The following is a 25,934-nucleotide window of genomic DNA, read 5'->3' on the forward strand; positions in this document are numbered from 1 at the left end:
TTTAAAAAGTGAAACCATCGCTCGATTGGGATCTGAAAATGTTCGCGTAAAAAACAGCGATAATTGTCGAGTACACATACTTACTATAACTATAATCATATAGAATTAATGTAGACTGGGTTGCATATTGATGTAATCAATAATCTCACAGAGAATTTATTTTTCAGCGACAACAAAATAAAAACTTGTAATAAATTAAGTTGGAAAAGTTTCGTACAAAATTAGTTTGGTGTTGAAAAAATGTAAGTAGTTTGTTTGCATTCGATTTTTCAGTAATTATTGTTTGCTCAAGAATGAAGAGTACAATTATATTTCAATTACACCATTACATTCGGCGACACAACTCATAAGTATATAAATAAAAAAATGTAATACAGGAAGATACTATGTTACCTACTTTACTAAGTTTTAAAACAAATAGTAGCGCGTCTCCGCGTTCATGTCTTATTTCTTAAATATTAAAAAATTAAAACTGCTTTTCTCTGCTTTGTCTGCGGTTTGCATCTAATACACAGTTAGACTTTTTAACGTTCTTTGTTTAGATTTAGACTTATACGTTAATGGAGAGAGTTAGCATGCTGCGTGTCGGGCACACAATGCATTTCTATCATATTTTACTTTATTTATAGTTTTATTTAAATTTTAACTTCATTCTGATAAATAAAAAGACATTCTTCGATGAGTTTTTTTCTTTCTTGTTTGTTTAAGTAATCCGCAATCGCGCGCGTGATCTTTTCAATTTTAATTGTCATATACATACACTTAATCTGTCTCCAAAATTAAATAGTAAGGATTAAACTAAAACGAGTAAATTGCGATTTGTTGCTTGCGACGATGGGCGCCGGTCCTCGGAAAACGATTACAAATGGAATGACTTTAACTAGTGCGTGTTCCAAGTTGTCTGGCTGCTAAATGAAATCGTAGGCTAATGAGATAAATGAAGTTCTGCAACAAACAAGTACAAAATTATTCAACAATTCACAATTTAGTTAAATGACAAAGTTTGGATATAATTTTAATTAAATCAGGAGTGGAAGAATCGTCATTGTCATTCTGTAGCAGAACTGGATGATTGTTTCATCATATAAATTGAAATATCGTGAAATTGTATAAAATTGTAGAATTATGCTTACCGAAAAACAAAGGTACTGATCACAATTATTCGTAAAATTAATATGGTTGAGTTCTTTGGTTGCGGCCACCACGTCCGCCCTGTTGTTTGCCGCCATTGTAGCCACCACCGCCTCCGCCACCACCACCGCCGGAACCTAAAACCGAGAAAAGATTAGAGCAGCTGCACCATGTCGCCCGCACACCAAACAAACGCTCAAACTCAAAACAGGCTCAAAAGTCAAAGTCAACACCACGACAAACTGAAGAAAATGCGAGACAACAAAAACGATGAGACAAAGAACAAAACTGAGGGGTCCAACCACGAGCACAATTTTATCCACGCCACGCTCAGTCTGTGCCCCAAGCTAGCTAAAGCTAGAGGTGGCTACTATAGTCGACTGTGTTTTCAGGAATGATTAAAACGAAAAGTATCGCTGCAGCCCAGCGATAGGGTTGTACCTTTGCCGCGATTGCCCCCTCTGCCACCACCACCGCCGCCGCCGCCGTAGCCGCCATCATACCCGTGGCCGTAATCTGCGTGCCGAGCGCCGGGACAACAAAAATTTCTCATTAGCTTGCTGGGAATTTTGCAAATGCACTGGATGTGTTGCACCGAGAGAACGGCGCGCGACGGAAACTTAAATAACGGCGTGTGTGTTCGGAGAGCGTCCATCATCGCGTCGTTACTGCACTTTTTGTCACCATTCGCAGACTATCGATGCGTGCGCCGTTGTTTAAATTTTGCTGCGACATCGTTCCTCGACGAGAGAGACACAATGAGTAAATAATGGAGAACACATTATGAAATTTATTTGGTTTCAACAAACGCTTTATTCAAGCTTTCATTTGGATATTTCACAATGTATTTCCATATTATAAAGGTCAACATGCAAAAATAATAGTTCCATCTACTTATATAAATATATATATATATATAGATTATATGCATCAATTATGTTATCATCAATCAAAATATATAGAATATATATTTGTGAATGTCTGTCTTATGTGTTCGTTCCGTCTGCGCTGTTGCATTCTGCATAGGAACACATAACATTTGCTGCTGGCTCTCGCTGGTTCAATCGTTAAAAACTAAATCGCTATTCATCTCCTACGATGGTGTCTTCTTCTCGTGTGTTACTTGTTGGTTATTTTGATTAATCGTTTGATTGTTCATATTTCACATTCGTCGTACTTTTATGAGCAAATACTCTGCTGTTGGCTTTGATAAGAAATGTCTACGTTGGCATGCAGTAACGACGGATGATGGCCACAACACTGCCCGCAATGCGAATTTCGACTCGTGTTCGACATTACAAATAAATAAAACACGCCACAAGTTAAAAACGAGACGCAACTATTTAGTCGTGTTATAAGAAACATTCAATGAAATCGGCTATCGTTATATGTGAACTAAACGCTAAAAAATGTTCTCTTAGCTCTAGCGATGGTTTGTGTTTTTTGCTTTTGTAGTTTTTTATATAGAAAAATAATGAACTCCCACTACTGAACGCCAACGCCTACGTTTTTAGGTAACTTAATGCCTGTTAGAGTATTTACCATAATTGCCGCCATAGCTTGAGTAGTCGTAGCCTCCGTATCCGCCGTAACCGCCGCCGTAGTAATCATAGCCACCGCTGTAGCCATCGTAATTGCCACCGTAGCCACTCTGACCGTAGCCGCCGTACGCACCGTAACCCTGATTGCCCCAGTTCTGATTGCCGTAATTACCCCGTCCGCGGCCACGACCGCCACCGCGCATCATGCGGCCGCCCCGCATATTGCCCATTGCATCGGGCTTGGGTGTCGCCTTCTTGACGTCCACCTGCAACCGAAAACAATGACCGTCATTACTAACCCACCAAAAAAAAACTCCATCTAGATATTATTTTAATGCAAAATTAAAGAAAGATCAGTAAGTGGTAAGTTATCTTCAACGCTACTCAGTAGCAGAACTGACTAAATCAGGCATCATTTCAAAATTTGCACCGTCGAATAAAGTAAAAAATTCCAACACGTACCTCTTTATCATTGATAGTCTGTTTGGGTGTCTTGAGAAGCTCGTTAACGACTTGCTCCGATTCGAATGTGATGAAGCAGAATCCTTTGCGCTGGTTCTTCGTCTTGTCGAATGGCATTTCAACTTCGACGATCTGTGATTCAAACACCGCAATAAAATTAATCGAAGTTTCAACAAACCGGTCTCATCTGCTTACTGTGCCAAATTGCGTGAAGTAATTCCGGATGTCATCGTCTGTTAGCTCGTTGGTGAGGCCACCGACAAAGATTTTACCATGGCGCGCTTTAGCTTTCTTCGGATCCACTTTCTTGCCATTGATTACATGTTCTCCGGCTTCAACAACCTTGTCTATGGCGTCGGGGGTGTTAAACACGATGAAAGCAAAGCCTCGCGACCTGCCAGTGTTTGGATCTGTCTTGACATTTATACTTTCGATCTCGCCGTATTTGCCGAAGTGTTCTCGTAGTTCAACTGCAAAAAGGGACACATTTAGTTAGAAATTATTACAAATGAAAGTCTGAAATAAACTTACTATCTCTAGTCTCCCAGCTAAGTCCACCAACAAACAATTTCCTGTGAACAAAAACAAGCAACATTAGTTATGGATTCGGCGAGATAGCTGTGGAAGGCAATTGGCCGTTTGGCAAATCTAATTTTGTTATTTACTAGATTAATATTTGTTTGATAATGACTCATTTGTTTCTATCGATTCGAATATTGTAATAATAGTAAGAATGGCAAGTAGAATATAATTATTATTATTATTATTGTTACAGCAGTTTGTCAATGTGTAATTCTGAACTTGATTCCTAGTTCAATCTCAATCAATTGGATAGCACCGCAAATTGAATCTGTAAAATCTAAGAATGAATGAATACAAAAAGATCAAAAATTAATTGACATAGAACTCTGCAAAATGCAAAACAAGAAACTTAACAATTAGTTAATAATAAATCATCAAAGAGAGCAAGATAGAGCAAGTTACATTTACAAATTTCGTGATTCTCGTTTCTCTAGACTTCTAGAATTGATTCAATGGCATACTGATTCGCCCAAAACTTAATTATTGCTTCGCATCTTGTCCATTGTCAAAGATACCCACATCCCCCAAATAAATAATCTGAACACAAACACACTGACGACCTCCTTGTGAGCTGGAAATTTCGATGCAATGTCAATGCGAAGGTATTTTGCGAATGGACAAGAGACAAAGTGTTAACTGTATTGGTAGAGGTAGGTAACTAGACGTGTTACTAGTTAGGTAAGATTGGCAGTAGAAGGTGCCCAAGGATAAATACCATGGGTCCCAATCTCGAAGTCGAAGCGCTTAGCTCGCACACCCATCGCATCACATCGCCCCTTCCTTTTCTAGGGTAATCAGCATACACCTGGAGGAAAGGAAGCCTGGTTAATGTATAGACATCGCTATATAACCCTGCCAGCCTACGCGCAGCCCCAAACAAAGTTAACAAAACTCTGCCTCGAACACGACTTGCAAATTCGAATGAAATGTGTGCTGTTCGGGGAACTCGGCTCGAGCAAAAATTGTTGCGAAATTTATCCGTTCGGTTCGTTCGTGCTTTGTATGTCCGCTCTGATCTCGTACTCGTTCGTTCTCAGTTCGCAAAATTGAAATGACTAAATTACTAGATATCAAAAAGGCAACAATTAAAATAGATTACAACAAGACGACAATCAAATAGTTGAGATATATAATGTTAAGAATCGATATCTTAATGTGAGGCTGAAAATTTCAACAGTTACAATTTTTCATTACAACAAAGTTAATACTTAACGGTAAGAGTAAATAATTAGGAAGAAAACGCACCGGCGACGAAGCGTTTGTGGCCAGGAGAAGTCAAAACATCCAAACAACATGTGCGCTGGGTTGCGCGCACTCACGAATGCGCGCGCAGCCGGATATTTGTTTGTCATGCCCGCGCGCGCGCGCGCCGAAAGAAATGCCGGCTATTTATATCGCCATGTTTGATAATGTTTGGTTTGGATGCATGACTCGTCCCGACCCAAAACACGACGAGGCGGCCACACAATATCACAAAAGTTTTTCCAACAATATTATGTAATTCGAATCGAGTTTTCTACTAAAATGAGCATTTCTTATTTATACTTGATAGCATCAAATGTGTACGCTGCACGAGTGAGTCTACTCGGACGCCATTTTCTCTGATCGCAAGCCACTCCGTTCGGGCGAGCAAACAAATGTTATCATGTACAAAACGCAATAAATATCACAATTTAAGAACAAATGAGCGTGCAGACGCAATAACGGTCGTTATCGTGTGTTTGAAATGTGCACGATGGCGCCGATGGAACAAGATTCCGATCAGTCTTACCCGATTTGTGTATGTATGAGGCAAAAAATGGAATCGATTCGAGCCGGCATTATAAGGCGTGTGGCTGCGCACTCACCCGTGTTCATTGCTACGCGAAAGCGTAACCGCGCGCCGAAAATCGCAAGGCGCATATTATATCGCGCGCTTGCGACTTCGTTTAGCGCGCATTGATATAAGTAATAAAAAAAGCAATTACGTTTTCGGTACGTACCTGTCGTCACCGCGACCGGGCGCATCGGCGGCACCGCTGTCCACCGGCAGGTCATCATCTTCCTCGCCACCGTTGTTTTCGCCATTCTGTTCACTGTTCTGTCCGTTCATTTGATCGTCTTGCACGAAATTGGGTTCCGCTTTCACGTCCTGCGAGAAATCTTCGCCGTTTTCCATGTTGTCGTCTTGACTGTTAGCCATTCAACAACTCAAAGAAACCGGTAGCGTGATGCGCCTACTCTCTACTGTTCGAACTCGCCGGGCAAAGTGTCTCAGGAGTTCAACGAAATAAGAGAGCGTCACCACTCGTTTGGATTAAACTCGATATCACTCAACGTACGCGAACGTCCACTCTTGGCAAATGCTCAACGGCGAAGAGGGAGCGTAGAGGGAGCCGACGCCGGAAAGAGACTCTGACGCATGCCGGGAGTTTGCGCGTACCGCAATCGCACCAATCACAGCGCGCCGATGCGGCGTTCACCGGATACACAACCGAAAGTACACGAACACAGCGACCTCTACTCCACGCTACTTCACAATCCCCAACTAACAAATGAACAGCGCTACATTCAAATGTGAATTTATTCTGATCACAAAAACTTCAAATTTTACAAACAGTAATTGCAATTTAAAACGGATTATACTTGTCAGTAGCATGCAGGATATCCAATGCTTTAATAAAAGCGCGATAATCAATTTCGTCGCGTAATCCACGTTCGAAACTGAAGCATTTGCAGATCATGTCGAATTCCGACCGGGAAATCAAGTTATACATGCCTCGTAGCGATAACGCCTTCAAGAAATGCTCTTGGGAAATCGTGCCACACTTCGTCTTGTCGTAGTCCTGCACGGGCAAAGCAAACAAAGTAATTTACGCGCTGTCTTTCACCGCGCCGCAATCATTAGGAATTGTGTCGCGCAAATGTTTGCCGAAGGTTTTATTTCGCGCCGCAAGGCGGTCGTAACTTTTAATAAGGGTTGATACGCGCATAGTAAACACGGGCCTTCTTGGAATTTCACCGCCAATAGAAAATAACTAGCAATCGACGCCGCCGCAACAAGTGTGAACATCAATTCACTACAGCACAACAAATCGAAATCGCAAATCATGAAATAGTATTACGAATACAAATCGGAATGGCAACGATTCCGTTGTTAAAAATGATGTCAACCTAAGTAAGGCAATAGATTGCGTGGGATACACGCGGGGGCGGCTTGTTACCTCAAAGATCGACATTAGATTCATCTGCAATTCCGGCTTCTTGCTCAGCTTCTGAATGCCGATTGAAAGTGTGCGGCGCTCGTCGAAGTTGAGGAAGTTGCGTTCACAATCACGCGTTGGCACATGCTGTACTGGAATAATCAGTGGAGCACGCTCCAGACATGCTTGCGTGAACGCTTCTTCGATTACCTCAGCAAAACGCTTGTAATCAACACAACCAGGTCGAACCGGCGACGCAAACCTAAAATTTACTTCATAAGTAAAATGATATCAACGATAAATAATATTTACACTTTAAACAGCGTTTCATATTCGGTATCTGTCAAATGAAATCGGCAATTTGACAAAGCACGCTTGAAATTCTCTTTGAGAATGACTTGCTGGTTGCATACATCGAAATCTTCCAAGAATTGTAAAACTCTTATGCGTTCACGCACTGCTTTTCCTTTTATCTTCGCCAAGATTAAAATAATATCGTGTTCTTTACGATCGACAGGTTTGCATTTCTTCGGAGCGTTTACTTTTTGCATTGCTTCGAAAAACCCGGTAAACTACAAACAATAATCATTAAAATTTGATTTTAAAATGTATAATCTATTAACTAATGGTTCCTCATGTGGTTTAGGTTCAACTTCTCGCAAGAACCAAAAGTAATTGAAGCCAATATCATCATTAAAACGTTCTTCAAGCGCATATAATTCTTCATCAGACAAGAGAATTCCATTCGAAAGCATACTCTGACGCATTTGCGAACGTGAAACATGACCATTATTGTGTCTACAATAGAAAATTATCATTAATATACATTTATTGCAGATTATAGAAAGAGTATTACTTGTCATAGTCGCGGAAGACTGGTTTAAGAAGGATTCGGCGCCGCATGATGCGGTTCTTAACTTTGCTAACGGTCTCTTCGCAGAGTTCACGACGGGAGACTTCGACCTTCGCCCAGTCTCTTGAGCCGATATTGGGGAGTTCTTCGACTTCACGGGGTGGCGAGACAACTTGTAACATTGGCGCTTTTTCTAATTCCTAGAAATATGTAAATTTTAGAAATTATAGTCATAAACGTGCAGGTAAGGAGAGGTTATGTATAAACATTAAGGTTATAAAATATTTCTACTTACTTTGACTGTAAAAACTTGATTTACATCGTCTTCGAATGTCTTCCAGCACACCCTCGATGGATCTATCGGATCTGCATATTGTATACAAATTGTCTTCACTTCAGGTAGCGATAAATACAACCGACGTAAACCGCTCATTCCCATTGCGTCTAACCCTCGATGAAACTGTGAAACCGTTACTTTTCCTTGTCCCAACGGATCAAAGTTCTATTATGCAGTAAAAACTACGTTAGTAAATATAAAAAGGTAATTATAAAGTTATATATACTGTAAACCACTCGTTGACACGTATTCTATTCTGATAAACATATCTCTGGATGGATCTGATCAATTCAATCAATGTTTTAGTCTGTGGTGGAAGTTCCAACGCTGGATGAAAGATGCTTTGCTTTCCGAAGACACTCGCCGCCATTACTTTCCCTATTTCAGGCCGTGGAAGTTTTGGAAGTTCTGCATTTATCACTCTTCCAGGGAATTGACTCATCAAGTCACCTCCGAGGTCCAAGACGCCATGTTTTTCTAGGTATTGAACTGTTTCTTCAATAGCAGCGACAAATGCTACATAATTAACTGTGTAGGAGTCTTTTAAGTATTTTTTCACTAATAAATTGAAGTCATCAGCGGATAGTGTGATGTTTAAAAAGTTTAACACTCGCGCAAAGTGAGCGAGTGTAACGGTGCCATTGTTTTTCGCAACTAATTCATAATCCTGAAAAAACGGACGCAAAACAAGTTTGCGTAGATTGACGACGCATGCTACTTTGGTGATGAGAAGACTCAAACGGCGTTCTTCGGATTGACTTAAGCGGTTTACTTGAAGTGGGTCTTCCCATTCAAGACCAGTGACAAGGTTTGCGTTTTGGGTAAATTCCGGAACTGCAGGAATAATATTTATGCATAAAATTAGTGGAAATAGTAAAAAATATACCGCTGTTGTTGATAACTTCACAAAACTGTGTGTAGAATATTCTCCCGTCGGAAACACGGAAGTAATCAGTCAATTCTCCGATTTCATAATCAGATAAACCAATGGTTGATCGAAGGGGACCATTTAGAACCGACACAAACGCAGATTCTATTTAAAAATGTTTAAAAAGTTAAAAAAATAACAAGAAAAGTAAAAATGTTTAAGAACCTGAGATTAATCCGTTTTTATATGGATCCAAAGGTGCATAATAATCCCACAAATTGAACCCAACACGGAAAATGGCGGCGCGGATCTTGTTACATATCCGCCACACGTCGGTGAGTTTCATTTGCTTGTAATGCATCTTGGAAATTTGTCAAAATAGTAAAAAATAAAGAAATATTGCACAAAAAATAAAGCCAAATGTTTAATAGTTGGAAAAAAATTATTGACATTAAATTAAACTGTCAAAACATGATTTTTAATAAAAAAAAACACAAAAAAACAAAATGATGGATAAATACATAGAAATACACAAATATCATTATATTAAACTTTATTTATTTATATTTCAATGATATATAACCAACAAAAGTTAAAATTCCAGCCACAAACGTAAATTGTTTAAATATTTATAAACTTAATACATTTCCCATAATATATTGATGTTAATTGATTTCTTATTTCATTATTGATGTGTCTTTAATAGTCGTAAACGTACTGGTATCGTTTGTGTGGTACTTTTCGATTGTTTTGCGTACAATACTCGGCGTATTCCTCCCAGGTGCATCCTTTGGGACTGCAACATTCTTGAGTGATAACACCGGACCTTTTGGAGAGTCCACGCCTGGTGCGTATGAGTCCCATCGCTAGTTTTTGGTTTAACCATGGATATTTATCATATTCCTCTGTTTCGAGTATTTCTGGTTGACTTTCTGTGTCTTTAAAGGCGTTGACATTATTGATTGTGAATTTTTCTTCTTCATCTTCGGTTTCTTCATTGGGTTGAATGTTTTCGGAGCGTTTGAGGGCGAAAATATCTCTGGCTTCAGATCGTTTTAGTTTGTAGATGTCTTTTTCGCAGGCCCAGCGAAGATGGCGCGTGATACTGTCGCGACAACGCGAGTACCTCTCCTGGTGCCATTCTTTTTCCCATTCGCCTGGTGTTCTATGTTTTAAAAACAAAATTTTAAGGTTTTTTTGATGTTTTTTATGAATATAATGCTTTGTACCTCAATTGAAATTTTAATTCCAACTCGCGATTCGTCAAAGTGTCGACGAGAAATACGCAAACGGCGAAGAATGCCGTCAGCGACAACCACATCCTTCGACCACTACTGCAACCACCTTTTTGCGCAATCCTCTTGATACTTGTTCAATAGTTGTGTGTTTGCTGGCACTCGATAAAATTGTAGGATGTTATCTCTTCGATAGTTGGCAAAGAACTGCGTAACTTGGTCGGTGGTGGAGTAACTGCCTCTTGGGGTAGATAGAGGTGTTTTTAAGCGCAGCCGCCACCGACGCACTGATTGCGTTGGTTTCGCGTATGAATGCAAGAGCGTGGGGCGGTTTGTGACGGTATAATCGCCTGCCAACTTTGATCAAACACACATTTTACGATGTTTGATGACACGAGATGGTCGCAGGGCCATTTCAGCGTGATTATTGCTACATTAGCGAAAGCGTTGAGTGGGTTTTGTGTAAACAATCCGTACGAAATTAATTAGTAAGAGAATTATCACTTAAATGTGATTAAAATCAATTTAAAAGCAAAAGTATAGTGGAAATGTTTTGTAATGGAATAATACAAGGAATCGCAGATTATTTGAGTTGTTTAACATGTTCAGGACTTGATTAATACTTGATTAATGAAGAATAAATTTCAATAAATAAAGAAATTAATTTTTTTGTAGAAAATTTTTGATTTTTGTTAGATTTTAGACAGTGAAATGTATTTTTATATTTTGTATCAAATTGAATTCAGTAAAGAGTCATGGCGAACGGATTATTATCTGCTTATCACGCAATAGTGGGTTGAATCGAGTTTTTTTTTAGAAACAAAGAGTATTACAGCATTACAGTAGATGTAATACAAAAATACTAATACTAAACTAACGCACAACTCACTCACACCAACAAACATTTGCTGAGAAATCAGCTCCACGACTTTAATCCAGAAAAGTGCATTTTAGCATCATCTAAATATAATAAAGACTATATTTTCCTCTTTGCTTATTTTTATTCAATTTATTTATATTTTAAAATTCAATTTTATTTAGATTTTCTATAAAATAGTGAAACTCATATTTGAGTTATACTGAACCAGTGTGTTTATCTGGTTATCGCGCGATAAAACAAGATATATCGAATGTATAGTTTTTTGTCAAAACAAACAAACACGTAGAACTGCAAACCGAGAACTAAAAATCTCCGTAACGAATTTATTTCAGAATAGTGCATCCTAGCGCCATCCCGCGGTCCCATTAATAATCAAACTATAAAAACAATGGCAGCTGATGTTTGCAATATTTCTTTAATTTACTTCTGATGAAATGATATGCAATGGATAAATAATGTTAAAATGACTTAGATATCAACCTAAACTTATTGCGTCCATTCAAAACTAATGAACAATTTAAATGTAACCATCTACAACTTTTATTAACACTATTTACACTTCATAAGAAAATAGACATAATATTTAACGTATGAATAAGTCACTCCTAGTGCACAGTATACAGAAGTAATCATCAACGGCAGAAACTGATAGCCGTTGATAACTGGAATAAAACCGTGCAGAATTTCGCAGTACAAGAAAACTGGCAGCAAGCCCAATGTGTACATACTCTCTACACTGTTGAGCATCGGTAGCGTAAACTGACAAAATTGAAATGGATGCAAATTGTGCAAACTATAAAACGCGTACGCGGAATGTAAAATCACCAAAGTCAATTTGATGAATAACAAATTCGGAGGGAATAAGAGCGGAAACAAAGAAAAGTGTCCTACAGTAGATAGTAGAAGATAAACTTTGGTATCGCCTGGTTCAACTACTGCCAAAATGCTGTAAAAAATAAATTTATATTTTAATTTATTGATGTATATTAATATATGTTATATAAATTACCATAAAGGAATGATTGCCATTAAAATAGCCTTCTCATGGACATGCCATCCAAACATAAACGAAGATAATGCGCATAACACAATACATCTGATGAAATTATTCGGTTTGTGCGTAGATTTCGCTAGTTTTACTATAGCAGGCATCATTGTGATGGCTACAAGAAGAATTGTCATCTTTGGTGAAATGTTAGGTAACACATTGTGGGAATATTCCTTGACTAGTCCACCTGTCATCGAGGCTTTTTCCATGTTTAAATTTAAACCCATTTTTGATACTAAAATATTGATTTTTATATTTAAAATTTGTTTTTTTTAGAATTTATTAGTTTTTTGATGTTTTTGAACTTACCTACAATCATTGCAGCTTTGTCACCTAAATTATACAAAGCCCAGAAGTTAGGAGCCCAATAAGCATGGCACAATCCTCGTTTGAACGGAAACAAACGACTTAGCACTTGATCAATGTGACCAACAAATGGCAGGAATGTAATCACAGCTATCCCAACAACAATAGCACCTAATTTTAAACAATTGATAAAATTCAACTTAATAACCATGGATTCCTCTGTTTCATTGCCATTTTTTCCATTATCTTTAACTTTAGCTTTCTCTTTTGAAGGTTTATTGTTGATAGCACTAGGTTTTGATTTAATTGTCAGGCAATAAGTTGTCAATAAGTAGATGAAGTAAGCAGGTGCAATGTATACATAAATATGTTTCATGCACAGCAGAATTGTGAACCAAAACGCACCCTGCAGTACTTTTCTCTGCATAATTTTACAAATTGAAATCAATAATATTCCATACATTATACCATTGTACTGGAAATGTACATGATCCACCATCAGTAGGCCAGGATTTGCCAACATCAAAATTGGCAAAATTATCTCTGATCTTTTGCCTTTACCCAAGATGGTTATACACAAATATACACCATAAAAATACACAATATCAGTGATAATTACTGACATTCTTTGAAATAGCACTGTATTTTCTGATGCATAGTTTAAATTCTCTACTTTCAACATATCAGCATCAAAAAACTGTGCAAATTGAGAGAGGATAAACTCAAACCAAGCAAATAAAGGTGGATAGTCCAGTGTCCATTCAGATGTTTCTTCAAAATACCATTGAGAAATGCTTATGTTGTGTGTTATAGCCAGCCAATTTCGATGGACTTCAAAATCAGTTGATCGACTAGAGTGAAACATATTAAAGTTAGTTATATTTGTATTTTTGTTTATATGTGTCTTTTTACTTACTATGCAGGAATAAGAAGTGCTTTGATGCAAGAGATTAAAACAGTGTATGCCCAGAACATGTTTATTGTTTGATTTTGTCACTTTGTGGTTAAATATTGTTAATTTTAGTGATTACATTGCTGTTTTTTAGTTGGGGATAACCTAGTCATGATTGCTAGTTAGCACATCTTCACTTACTTCACTAATCTTTACTTGAAACACGTAAAAAGCTTGAAATCAAAAGGTGGCCAACATGACGATCATATACGCGGACTGTAAAGATTTGTTTTGATTCAGTTCGGAGTTCTCGGCGCATTGCAGATTTTGGTTAGGAATCAAATGTTGTGTATGATTTCTATGCAGACAGAGTTGTATTTAATTTAAGATAATTTTATTTTTAGCAATAAATTGACTATAAACGTGTTATTAACTTTTAAAACTAAACAAACTTGATAGTTTATTTGTACTTTTGCTTTGTTTAAAATTTTTACAGAGTTATGTTAATGTAAAACACAAAAAACAAGCAAATAACGTTAATAATCAAAACTGACAACTATTTTTATTTAATTTTAAACTAAATAAACTTAAAAACTAACAAATTCTTGTTTTAACCAAGTTGTAAGTTAAGATTGAGTTTAACTAAAGCTTAAACTTAAAATAATTGGATGCATTGTATAAATGAATTGTATTCTCTTTGATTTGCGTGGAATGTTGAACACAAAAAAGCTTTCAACGTGTTTGAAGCGCTTCTCTTTCTTAAAATATCTTCAGAGTCTTCTTTACTCGATTTCGCAAGTCAACCTCCACCAAGGCGGCGCTTTAATTGAACACATAAGTCTTTCAAGTTTACAAAAAGCTGATTTATACCGCAATCAATGCAAATTTAACACAAATCACTAAAAAAAAACTAATAAAATATATTATAATTAAAGATTAATTATGTAAATTGTGTTTTTAGTTAATATCTAACTGTTTTTGTGAGTTTTATTATTTACACTCCAAAATTCACAAGAACAAAGTGTCGATGAACTTTTTCGGCTGATTTCATCTGTGTTGGCGTCTCGTGACGCAATATTTGCTCTCGCGACCGATGATGTCAAGTGCATTTGTATATTTCTGCATTCTGCAGGGTTCCACAGGCAGAAAAAGGTGTGCGATGGTCCTGCAACGGGATATCCAAACGATCAACATTCATTTTATTCGCGGGATGTGGCCGTGTCCAATGCATCGCATGCAACGGGACTTTTTCTTAAGTAATCTACATTTAAAGGTGTAAAAATTGCCTGGTCATTACTCATTGTAAGAAGGGCTGTATTTTTTAACTTGAGAGCTTTTTCATTGCGTTATCATGTCTGAAACCGCAACATTAATTGATAATTATGCATCGGACATGCACATAATGAAATTTAAAACCAAAAAAGGCGTAAAAATAAAATAAAACGTGATTTATATTGAATCTAGCTTTTGCCCACGACTTCGTCTCGGTAATTTTTAATAAAAATGTAATTCGTTTTTACTCTCTTGTTCTAGACATAGTATGTGTCAATTCTATCAATAAGATTCGCAATTTTATTTTGAAGAAATTAATTATATAAAGAATCCCTACTAATATTATAAATGCGAAAGTCCTGATGTTTGTTACACTTTCACGCAAAAACTACTTAACCGATCATCATGAAAATTTGTACACATATTCTTAGTGGTCCCCGAATGGTTATAGGCTACTTTTTATTTAATAAAAAAATTCTTTTTTAAATAAAATAAAGAAATTGTTTAGCCAATAATACCTCTGCATCTGGCTATTTGACTACTTTAACGCCATCTAGCATTCCAGCAATGAAGCTCAAACCTAAGTACTATAGTACCATCACACTGTATTATCACACTGTATTACCGACAGCTGCGTCAACATCAAATCCAAGTGACTACAATATGGAGACGGTACACTATACTTCCATAGACTATACTTTCAGCCATTTTAAATTTCCCGCCCTTCTACTTCATTGTTACTTCTTCTGTGACTACCTACGCGTACGGAAGCAAATTCATTATTTTAGATATTCGCGAGCGAAGCCGTGGGTTAAAGCTAGTAGCTAATAATTCACTTCAGCGCGCCATCTCGGATTCAACTATTTAACTATAACTATGATTGAAGCTCAATGCCAACTTTTATCCTGTAGAAAAGGGCTGCCTTTAAGGTTTTCCCGGCAATTATTCGAATTTTTTTTGCCGTATAAACCATCCTTGGACTTTAACGAACACTTTAAAAAAAGAATTGGCCCAATTGGTCTAGGCGTTGTTGAGTTATGCGCTTACCAACAGATTTTGCGATTCATTTTTATATTAGAGATAAAAAAAATTAAATGGAAAATATTTGAGATTGAAAAGAAAAAAATTATATACAGTCAGATTGTGAGTGACATGTTAATAAATCAACTTAGTTTATCATTCATCTTCGTTTGACGTTCTGAAAGTCTAAAGAAGTCCAAATCGTCTGAAACTAAAGCAGATTCTTCACAAACAAAAATCGAAAACAACAAACAATGAAAAATGACTCCAACTTCAAACTGTTTCGACTGTTTCACAATGTTCTCTTGTATCAACCTTGAAATATTTAATAGATTTGGTCAAATGAAGACTAATTTGTGCAAAACTGTAATTATATTCATTATAACATGTAGAAAACCTCAAAAAACACTTTAAACTTTATTTTATTTTTAATTCCAAGTAAATCTAATGCCTCCAATTTTCTCTGCGTCTTTAAGGTCAACATATTTATTCAACTGATTGTTTTACACACATTTTAACGCATTAATTTCTTTATATTTGCTTTTAAATGTTTTATTAAGTTGGGATTTTACGCTTGATTGACTTTTCGCTCATCGCGTGCTTTTTATTTGCTTTAATGAAGTAACGATACGTGCCCTGAACCCTCAAAAGACAGGTCTTTAAGATGGTTAGCCAAAGATGCAGACGAAGACGAAGAAGACGAGTTTGCGTAAGAGGATGAAGAAGAATAGCGATCCGCAATCAGCCCGGCGAGAAATAATGACGTCCACGGGCAAAAGCCGAGCCGAAAAGGCGCGACCACCAAAAATACTCACAATAAAAATAAACCGAAAAGAAAAAAAACTGTTTTTGGCCAATGACGTACGCAGAAAAAAGCGTTGCGGTTCCTCAGCGAAGATATAAAGCGATGCACTTGACATTGCATCGCCAAAATTCGAATTATTATCGCTGGTGAAACATTAATTCATTTAGAAAGACAAAAAATATAAAAAAATGATTATAGTATCAAAAAATAAATTAATTTATATTTTATTGATTGCTATCAATAGTTTTTGTGTTTTAAATGGAAAATTATTAAGAGTTTATGAAGAAAATCCGTTCCTCAATGGTAAGTCACTTAAATATCATTTATATTTCGATTTAACTTCCTGTCTTTCACAATTAAAACATTGAAAATACAAGAAATGACTTCCTTTTGCTCTTTACAGTCATTAACTTCTTGATAAATGAAGATTTATAACATTATAACATCAGTAATCGTACGCAATGAAAATTTACACTCGGTTTGTTACGCGTTTTGTTTCGTTTAATTCGATTCAAGTTCAACGCGACATAATCATCGCTCTGTCTGCTGAAGTGGACTCGAATCACCGTGAGACAAATTTGGCGAGTTTCCGAGTATATAACAACATTTCAATGTCGTATGCTTCACAATCCGACAAAAGTCTTCAACAAGTTCAAATGTTTCAAGTCGTTTTTTGAATTTATTTTATACGAAAATAATCATAATAAAATTGGAGATAATGATAAAGAATGTAGAGCTAGTATTGTTTAGTGTTATATTAATTAAAGTGAATTGTCAAACAAGTGGAGTATTACAAAGTGTAGGATTTAATAACTCCGCGAACACAAAAGAAGATCAAAGTCGAGAAAAACCGGAGTCGACAACGTCGGCGGAGTATTATGAGCTTACTTTTTCTGTTAACGGTATGAGAGTCTCAATTTACTTGGCGTAATTCATATTAATTCAACGTATACATGATATTACGATATTACGAAGAAGAAATTGTGATGTTTATTAAAGCGAATCAAGGAAATATTGAAACGTGGATGATATGAATTTTAATATTAGGGAAATAAGCTCCAAACATTTTTTTGATGTAAAATTATGCGAATAATTTTTTTTTACTTAGTAATATACTAAAATTTGAGATGGCGCTACAGTGCATTATAAGCATTTCTTATTTATTTAAATAAAATTGCAAATTTTGTTGTTGGAATTGACAAATACAAGTGAAAGGTAAAAATTTATGACATTTTTATTGAAAACTATGGAGACAAAGTCGCGATATAAAGCAAGATTTACCATAAAATATTTTTGAGTGTCTATAGGCAACCAAACAAACACTCCACATATAATAATACTTGCAACCCTGCATTTTACAGTATTTTTTTCTATTAAAAACTTTGTGCAAGTCATGAACTTCATTATGCGGTGCAAAAATTCACCAACCGTGATTCCTGACAACTCCTTTTAAGTGTAAGACATCGATCGTTATCGCATGCGCAAGTTATAATAGGATACCCAAACCTTACATATAATTATTTTTCATTTTGCTATAAAATTTTTTAAAAGTGTTGTTAATCTTTTGTAATTTTATAGTTACATAACTATACCTACTTTATATAAACTTTTTGCAGGCGAATTTCAACCGGGCATTAACGTGCCGCAGGGCCCGGTTAATGATCCAGGCGAGTACGAAAACGGCAATTCGCCGCCGATCATCGAGCCAATTCATGTGAATCACCGTCCAACAATCAGGCCCGTCCAGCCCATCGGTCCAATACTGCCTCCTGTGAAACCTCCTGTACAACCACCTGTAGTTCAACCTCCTTCACTACCACCATCATCATCAAACGGTAAGTTAAAATTTGTGATACAATAAAAAAAAGTTTTAAAGGTTTTAAAAGTTGTTAATTGAGGTTATGTTTATAGATTTATATAAATATTGTCTTCACCCACGTGGAACATTCCAAAGTCGTTATTGTAATGCTTTCGTAAACTGTTGGGACGGTAATGTTGTTGAACAATTTTGCGGAGCAACTTTAGTGTTTAATCCCAAAGGATTCTGTGATTATATTTGGAATGTTAACTGCAATGGTAAACCAATTAAAGGTAATTTAGTCAAATAAATTAATTTATTACCTTCTTTATAAAATTTGTTTGTTTTATAGAAATCCCAGTAGTTTTGGGCGGTTCAAACGGTTGGCCAACAGATGGCAGCTATGTACCTCCAACATCACCACCTTCATTACCACCTGGTCCCAAACCAACAGTCAAACCTCCACCAATACAAGCAGTGCCTCCAGTAATTATCGACCCGATAAGACCTCCGTATAGACCTAATCCAGGTGGACCTATTTATACTATTGAACCACCTGGATTCGGAAATCCTCCACAAGTTTCCACTCCAAGACCTGTTATATTACCACATCCTACTACTACCACTACAACAACATGGCGGCCGATTGTAACGCATCCAACACTGCCACCTGTTGTTACATTCCCAACACGTAAGTATAAATCATTATTTTAATAAAAACATTATTTATGTTATAAAAAATAATAATTTTCAGCTGGAAATCCTGATTTGAAGAAATATTGTCTTCATCCACGTGGCCAATTTGCTGGACCTCATTGTAATAAGTTTATTAATTGCTGGGATGACGTTGTAATCGAACAAGACTGTCCATATGGACTTAACTTTAATCCCAATAAACATTATTGTGATTTTCCTTATAATTATCCTTGCAGGATATTTAAAGGTAATTATAACATATTATTATTTTAAAAATACATTGGAAAACATATGTTCGGAACTTATACCGCAACTCCAACATTGTCTTATTACAAATTTTTGAAATATTTTCTATTTTTAGATGCTGATCAATTCCAAAATGAATTTCAAGGAAACCAATTGGGATTTTAAACCATAAAACATCATAAAATATCATAAAACACTAAAACAACTTGAAATCAACAATTTTTTTTGACAATTAAAAAATTAATTGTTGATTTTGACTATTCACTTCCATACGTAAGTAAATTTAAGTAACTTTAAAATAATTATTCCTATTTTTGTATTTAATTTGTTTATTTGTTTATTATTGACTTAATCAATATATATACGAAAACTTAATTGTAATATATTACATGATTTGTGATTTATTACACGTACATCGAATAAAAATACTAGCTAATCGCATAAATCCATAAAACAATAACAATTTATGTATTTTTTCATGTTTCTCGGTTTGTATCTTGTCTTGATGTCTAAATTGTGATCCTGGCAAGTAATTAACACATAAAATAATAAACAAAATATAAAAAAAAACTAATTAGTGACTCGGCGATTTGTCGTAAATCGTTTCTCGATTTGGAAGAGTTTAGTGTTGACACCCGGTGAGGAAGTCGCGGTCGCAGGACGACAAGGACGATCGGACAGCTTCTCGTTAATCACACAGTTCGTCCTGTTAATATCCTAATTTCTTTAACGCCTTCAAGTCGACGTCTTTGTAATAATCCTCGCTATAAAATCAAACAATTTATTTTTAAACAAATTAAAAAATTTAAAAAAAATTTGAGTTATTTTTTAGTTGTGACTCATTAATATTATTAAAATATAAATAATAGAGTGCAAGAGAAAGTAATTTAAGAACATTAATTAATAAGAATTAATTTTTAGAGAGTGTGATTCATGGAATGCTGGTGTATCGATCAAAAACTAAACGTCTTCCTTAATAATAATAGTTTATTCTTATTTTTTTACAAAAAAAGATGAAGCGTCATCGCAATCGCTTTCCATTAATAATAAAAAAAGAAAAAACAAACAAAAACAATTTCACTAAATTAAAAAAAAAACCATTTGTTTCTTTGTTTCTTGTTTTCGACACACGCATAATTTGTTTTCGGTGGGTACGAATGATCTCGACTTGAATTTTGTTTTGATGGTGTTGTGGAGGGGGTTAAATTTCAACACAAAGGGGCTTGGGATTTAATTTAAGCCTGGTCCTGGTTGGGGCGCGCATTGGCCGTGGGACGTGGCTGTTGTTTAGTTTTGGGAGCCGCCGCCGTGTTCGTCTTGCTCTTGTGGCTGGAGCTGGAGCTCAGACCGGCGAGGAGTTCGCTCTTGCGGATGCTCTTCAGGTCCAGGTCACCGTAGTAATCCTCGCTGTGGACACACACGCAAACACAATGCAAAATATCGCCAAAGAGAAAAAAACCCATCAAATTTTTACATTTACAACACCAGCAAATTTAAATTTAAAAAAATAAACATTCAGGGACATTTTGTTCAAAGTGTAAAGTGTCATGTGACATGCAATTAGTATATATTACATTATTTTGTTATAGAATGTAGAAAATTAAAGAAAAAGTTGAAAATTTAGAATTTTTTAGAGTTTTTTGAGGTTAACTTACCATCCGGGAACATCTTCGGGGTCTTCACAGTTGCCAGTGCCATCTGAGTCACCAATTTTGAAAACGGTGCCAATAGGGCATCCATATTCTCTTGGTACACCTTCCAAACAGATGTAATACTTGCGGCAGTCTTCTGGATGGGCATGACGCGAGAATGTACCAGAGTTGGATACTTCACCAGCGGCTGGGCAAGCGAAACCACCAGCAACTTCTATAAATCAAAAAAAAAAAAAAAATTTAACTTTTTTATTAAAAAAAAAATAAAAATTAATTCTAACCTTCATTTTTGCATTCTGGTACTTGATCAGCCCACATACAAACACGAGCTTCACGATCATAAGCCAAACCAGGTGAGCATTGATAACGAGAAGCTTCACCGTTCCAGCAGTTCCAGAAAACGTCACATTTGGCAGCATCAGCAAAGATACCATACAAACGTTCACAATGCGTTGTACCAATTGGTGGTTCTATAAAAAAACATAAAAATATATCCAAGAGCCACGCCTACTGGCAAAATGTTGGTTTTGCACTACTGCGCATGCGCACTCACCCAATTGTGACCTCTCCCCACATTCGACATTATGAATGTAGTCGCAGTTCTCAGTGAGGAACTTGGAGTCACTGGCATCGAACGCCAAGCCATTACCGCACGTCTTCAATTCGGCGACATTGTTATCACACTTCCAGTATTTATCGCAGGATGTGTGATGTGGATAGAAGCCGAAATCATCGGGGCATTTGAAGCTCTCCTGTGCGTATGCTAAAAACCACAAAAATTTCAAATTTTAATGACATAAGTTGAACTAATGCTTCTTATCAATATAATCACTTAATCCTTGCATGCATGTAATTTATGTAGAAGCCATGTGAAAGTTACATCACTGACATTTCCAAGCACACCGCGTCAACATTTGAAGGCGTGTTTAATTTAAAAATGACATTTGCACTGCGCAGGATGGCAGAAATTAACATTTTAACGAGTCTCTTGGAATTTGAGTGTTAAAATACTTTACTTATGCAATATGTGCTTTCAAAACCCATCTGAGTGTGTGCATTTGGTTGCCTAGCATTAGAATAAAGTGAAATGTAAATGAAAACGCTCCGCACCTTCAGTTTCAATCATGACACAGATGTAAATTATTCAAATGCGACAATCGAAAGTCACAAATCTTCGCTTTGCTTTGCAATGCCATAAATGTGTCCTTCAAACACGACTGTGGTAATTATCGTTTTGATATTCACCTTTCTATATAATACAGTTAATTTTTCAAGCCGTGTGCTCGTTGTATGCCCGCATTTGCTGTTTTTCCAATGGAATGCAACGCGTAAACGGCGTTTAATGTCCCGTGACGAACGAAATTCAATTAATATTTGTTCCAAGTGCCAACTTTTCTCCTTTCCTTCGCGTGGCGGCTTTCTAGGCCTTAAAACGCTAATTACCGCCACGGCATTGATTAGATAGCGCCGCTGCACGAACACGCACTCTCTTCTTTCGCACATTTCAAAGAAAATCCATCATCCACAAAGCGCAAGGTCGATTCAGTCAATATCGATCCGTACAATTAGTCGCACACTGCGCCGACGCGAGTGAAAGATTGCAATTAGCCGATTAATTATTAGGTCGATGCTCAACAACTCAACTTCAACGCGCGTAATTGAATTCAATTTCTATTTCATCGTGTCCATGATCATTATCAATTTTCTTTCACATCCAACACGTTGTAATTGGCATTTACAGCATGTGATATTGGTTGCCTATTGTTTCATCGGGTGTGTTGCCTAGATTAGCGCTATTTTACATATGGGCGTTGTTTGGAGCAAGATGTCGGCCGATTTTGATCGCGACGCAATGGAATGGAACATTTTTAAGAAAGCGAAGCGTTATTGATCGCTTTTGGTGCTTTCTCTTATTAAAATACGGCGTCGGTGATCACAGAATGCGCTTGTTTCCGCTTAAGCATTGTGCGCATACAAATTGCACTCAATTTTTGGCAAAATACGCGCGGTGAATTTAAAAACCGACCGAAGTTCAACGACCAAAATCTAAAGTATTTATTTATATCAAAAGGAAATAGTTTTATTTTATTTGCAGCTCTTCCGCTGTACTGTTACAATTCCTTATTTAAAAGAAGAATAATAATAAAAAAAGTTGATTAGCTTGTTTGTTTCAATTGTTTTCACGGTGTTTTAATCATGCGCTTCTTCCTTCCTCATCAATGTTTGTATACAGTGTAAAGATATAAAAATATGTCCTGATGAAACCAGTCAGAGTGACATTTCTCTCACGCGGCGCGAGTTTCCGATTTCTTTCGTCCGCGTTACATTTCTTTTGCGACCGACCGCCGACTTCTGGTCACCAGTGCGCATGAAAGTGGCCACACAATCGACTTTCCAACGAAAACACCAGAAATCACGCTGTGACACCAACAAAACTATTAAAAAAATCACAAAGCAACAAAATCCACATATTTTGTCATATTTTAATTTTTTGCAATTATTTTAATAAAAAACATCAGACGAGTATCAAAATCAATAAAATTCGATACAAAATTAAACAAACTAAAGTTTACAATCAATATTTACTTAATTTCGAGCGTGATTTGCAAGTATTTTAATAAAATCTAAAAGAAAAATTCATATTTTGTTATTTTTAGTCTTCTGTTTGCATTTTCTGCTTTGTTTGTTATTATTTTATTGAAATCTAAACCATTTTCACTTTCTTCCTGTATTGGGCGATATTCATCACTCAATATCACATAATACGCATTAAATATGCGCGTAATATTTGTATTTAGCGGCCGCAACCAGTTTCTTCGCAATACGAAACAAAATTTACAGCAACAAAAACACAAACTTCTCGTATTGGAACGCGTCGCGGCTGCGTTACGCAATACTTTCTAACTTTAACATCGCACGCACGCACTCGAGCACCGAGTTATTTAATATATACGGATTTTACGTGATTAAATAATGCCCAACTTTTGCTGCATGTTCGAAGGCGGATAATTTAATTAAATCGCAATTAACATTAACATTAGCCACGCTGCCTCGCAGAAATCAGGCTGATAACAAAACAACCAATAGGAATGCATAGAAACTTGTTTTAGGAAATAAATGTTGAGTTGGTAAGCAATATTATGCAAGAAGCAGGAATTGACGCAAAAGATTTAACAATTTAACTAAATGCGCTATTAATTTCCTAGCCAGGAATTGAAAAATCGCTTTACTGCATTGATTTACATGTAGTTATAACCTAAAAGTGGTTTTGTGCTATTGTATGCGTTCGATGTGTGCTTAACCGGTTGCGGTCCGTGGGCGTCATGTTTTTACTTTCACCATTTTCCACCGCGCTCGACAAAACACTTCTTAACAGATGGAATTTGTCGTTTTTAGTGCACAAAATCACATTTCTATTAAAAACACTTAATATATACACTTAAAACACTAACCTCAATTTTCAGCTAGTAAAAGTATGCAACCAAATGAATGACCTTCATCTAGCAATGCGATGAAACCGCATTAGAAAACGATTCGCGAGAGTTAAATTAGCAATGAAAAAGTTCAATGTCATTTCGAATGCAATGTGTGTCTCGCGAGTTGTAAGTAATTAACTAGGAATAATTTTTTAATTGAGTTCCGCATTCCGTAAAAATAAAATTTTTTTCTTTGGATTGTTTGTGGCAAAACAAAAAGAAAAACGTCCATAACCTATTTTTGCGTTCGTCTACATCCATTGTTTCACGCGAAGAAAAAAAAAAACAAAAAACAAAACAAAACTTCATTCATTGCAAGTAGAATGCAGATTTATCTGCAGAGTTTGGCGAGTTCGGAGTGTTCGGTCACTGTGTTGTTAATTAAACGCACTTTTAATTACCAGCAGCCGGGGCGCGCGCATGCATTGTTTAAACTTTCGATTGTTTAGACTCACTGCTGTATTGTGCGAAAATGTCAGACGTCAAGCATTTAACTGCGATTAGGATCACATTTAAAGTTTTAAAGTTTCGTAAATGTTTGCGAAAACTACGTTTTGAATTATCTAGGCAACCAAATATACATACAATGCTTATTAAATTTAACTTTACGTTTAAACTTAAATGTGGGACAAAAGTGAAGACATTTTCTTTGAATTTCTCGACGTTGACATTTAAATGTGTCCTAAATGTGTAACGATATTTAAATATCATTTGTTTTATAAGAAATATTTGTGTTTTTGTGTGTTTTTCGGTTGTTTTGTGTACTTACCAGAATATGTGAGCGCACTGACGATGAGAACACACGCAAGACTCCTCATTTTGGCAAACGAATTAAACAACAACAAAAAAAATAATGTTTAAAGTTAGCGTCACTACAATACGAACTAAAGGTAGACTGCGGGCGACCGGCCACTTTCTCACCTATATATCACGACCTCCCTGCCACGCTCCACCTTCTTCTACTTCTTCTCGGCCAGCAAAACGACGTCGTCGTGGCAAAGACGTATCCAAGCCCACCCGAACTCGTGTCGTACAACTAGAAAACTCGTAAACACTTAAAAACACCCAAAAAAACAAAAATTTTCTTTAAAAAATTTCAGGTTATGTTATGTTACACATTCCAACCTATAAATATTTTTAAAAAAATGTTATTTGGGTTGCATAACATAAATTTTTCTAGAAATTCAAAAAATCACCTGAACTCAAATTAAACTCAATTAAACGATTAAATAGACGTACATAATTTGATGTGTTGCATAAAATGCGTAACATGTGTGATTAAAGTAGAGTTCGTTCGCCAATGCAAAGAATGAGATCAAGATCGAGCCAAACCCTGCTTGATGAATTTATTACGGCTACCTGTGTTGCTTTTATTTTTTCATATCGCGTCTTTTTCTTGTAATCCACATCATGATTCAGAGTAGATCATATTTAGCACTCAATATATTAAGACTTTTTTTTATAGTGCACTACAAAATCAGAATTTAATGTGACATTGTCACAAAGTTATAAATTATTTACATAACTACTTTTTATACCGACTGAAGGTGAGAGCATTGTATCTCATTAAAAATTTTATCATGATCTCGTTTTCATCCTGATTTTTTGCGTGGAATGTCAAGTCATCAATGTTATTAAATTATTAAAAGAAC

General features: G+C 36.2%; 6 protein-coding genes across 9 annotated transcripts; 1 reads left to right on the forward strand and 5 right to left on the reverse strand.

Annotated features, from left to right (window-relative positions):
* Nucleotides 1-294: 294 nt before the first annotated feature.
* sqd (RNA-binding protein squid) lies at nt 295-6,096 on the reverse strand. Of its 3 annotated transcripts, none has more exons than XM_065301637.1 (8): nt 5,684-6,096; nt 3,666-3,706; nt 3,330-3,604; nt 3,135-3,266; nt 2,674-2,938; nt 1,573-1,647; nt 1,134-1,268; nt 295-945 (listed from the first exon to the last, which is right to left on the reverse strand). In XM_065301637.1, the coding sequence occupies exons 1-7, from the start codon at nt 5,896-5,898 to the stop codon at nt 1,171-1,173; spliced, it is 1,101 nt and encodes a 366-aa protein (XP_065157709.1). In that variant the 5' UTR covers nt 5,899-6,096; the 3' UTR covers nt 295-945; nt 1,134-1,170. The 3 variants fall into 3 exon arrangements, with proteins under 3 accessions (XP_065157709.1, XP_065157710.1, XP_065157711.1); XM_065301638.1 differs by having other exon boundaries at nt 5,699-6,095; XM_065301639.1 differs by lacking the exon at nt 1,573-1,647 and having other exon boundaries at nt 5,684-6,095.
* A 165-nt stretch (nt 6,097-6,261) lies between these two features.
* On the reverse strand, nt 6,262-9,440 carry LOC135791275 (uncharacterized). Its single transcript, XM_065301631.1, has 9 exons — nt 9,182-9,440; nt 8,975-9,121; nt 8,315-8,922; nt 8,047-8,253; nt 7,755-7,951; nt 7,522-7,696; nt 7,211-7,470; nt 6,920-7,160; nt 6,262-6,541 (listed from the first exon to the last, which is right to left on the reverse strand). Exons 1-9 carry the CDS (start codon nt 9,315-9,317, stop codon nt 6,326-6,328), a joined length of 2,187 nt encoding a protein of 728 aa, XP_065157703.1. The 5' UTR covers nt 9,318-9,440; the 3' UTR covers nt 6,262-6,325.
* A 145-nt stretch (nt 9,441-9,585) lies between these two features.
* On the reverse strand, nt 9,586-10,677 carry Ilp7 (Insulin-like peptide 7). The gene is given in 3 exon segments (XM_065300671.1): nt 9,586-9,750; nt 9,752-10,121; nt 10,186-10,677. Coding segments are annotated over 3 exon segments (579 nt in total). The 5' UTR covers nt 10,278-10,677; the 3' UTR covers nt 9,586-9,633.
* Nucleotides 10,678-11,587: 910 nt separating this feature from the next.
* On the reverse strand, nt 11,588-13,609 carry xit (ALG6/ALG8 family glucosyltransferase xit). Its single transcript, XM_065301247.1, has 4 exons — nt 13,342-13,609; nt 12,429-13,276; nt 12,081-12,354; nt 11,588-12,017 (listed from the first exon to the last, which is right to left on the reverse strand). Exons 1-4 carry the CDS (start codon nt 13,398-13,400, stop codon nt 11,621-11,623), a joined length of 1,578 nt encoding a protein of 525 aa, XP_065157319.1. The 5' UTR covers nt 13,401-13,609; the 3' UTR covers nt 11,588-11,620.
* Nucleotides 13,610-16,287: 2,678 nt separating this feature from the next.
* On the forward strand, nt 16,288-19,539 carry LOC135790879 (uncharacterized). Its single transcript, XM_065301164.1, has 7 exons — nt 16,288-16,358; nt 16,659-16,717; nt 18,031-18,249; nt 18,326-18,505; nt 18,565-18,903; nt 18,967-19,155; nt 19,270-19,539. Exons 1-7 carry the CDS (start codon nt 16,288-16,290, stop codon nt 19,317-19,319), a joined length of 1,107 nt encoding a protein of 368 aa, XP_065157236.1. The 3' UTR covers nt 19,320-19,539.
* On the reverse strand, nt 19,466-25,195 carry Gasp (Chitin binding Peritrophin-A domain-containing protein Gasp). Of its 2 annotated transcripts, none has more exons than XM_065300867.1 (5): nt 25,052-25,195; nt 21,360-21,569; nt 21,088-21,276; nt 20,810-21,020; nt 19,466-19,918 (listed from the first exon to the last, which is right to left on the reverse strand). In XM_065300867.1, exons 1-5 carry the CDS (start codon nt 25,098-25,100, stop codon nt 19,864-19,866), a joined length of 714 nt encoding a protein of 237 aa, XP_065156939.1. In that variant the 5' UTR covers nt 25,101-25,195; the 3' UTR covers nt 19,466-19,863. The 2 variants fall into 2 exon arrangements, with proteins under 2 accessions (XP_065156939.1, XP_065156937.1); XM_065300865.1 differs by lacking the exon at nt 19,466-19,918 and adding an exon at nt 20,124-20,561.
* Nucleotides 25,196-25,934: the final 739 nt, after the last annotated feature.

This window comes from Atheta coriaria, unplaced genomic scaffold (assembly GCF_025399875.1).
Source record: "Atheta coriaria isolate IRGN ID8LTWV9N9 unplaced genomic scaffold, Caltech_Dcor_3.1 hic_scaffold_4_pilon, whole genome shotgun sequence".
In the NCBI taxonomy this organism is placed as follows: domain Eukaryota; kingdom Metazoa; phylum Arthropoda; class Insecta; order Coleoptera; family Staphylinidae; genus Dalotia; species Dalotia coriaria.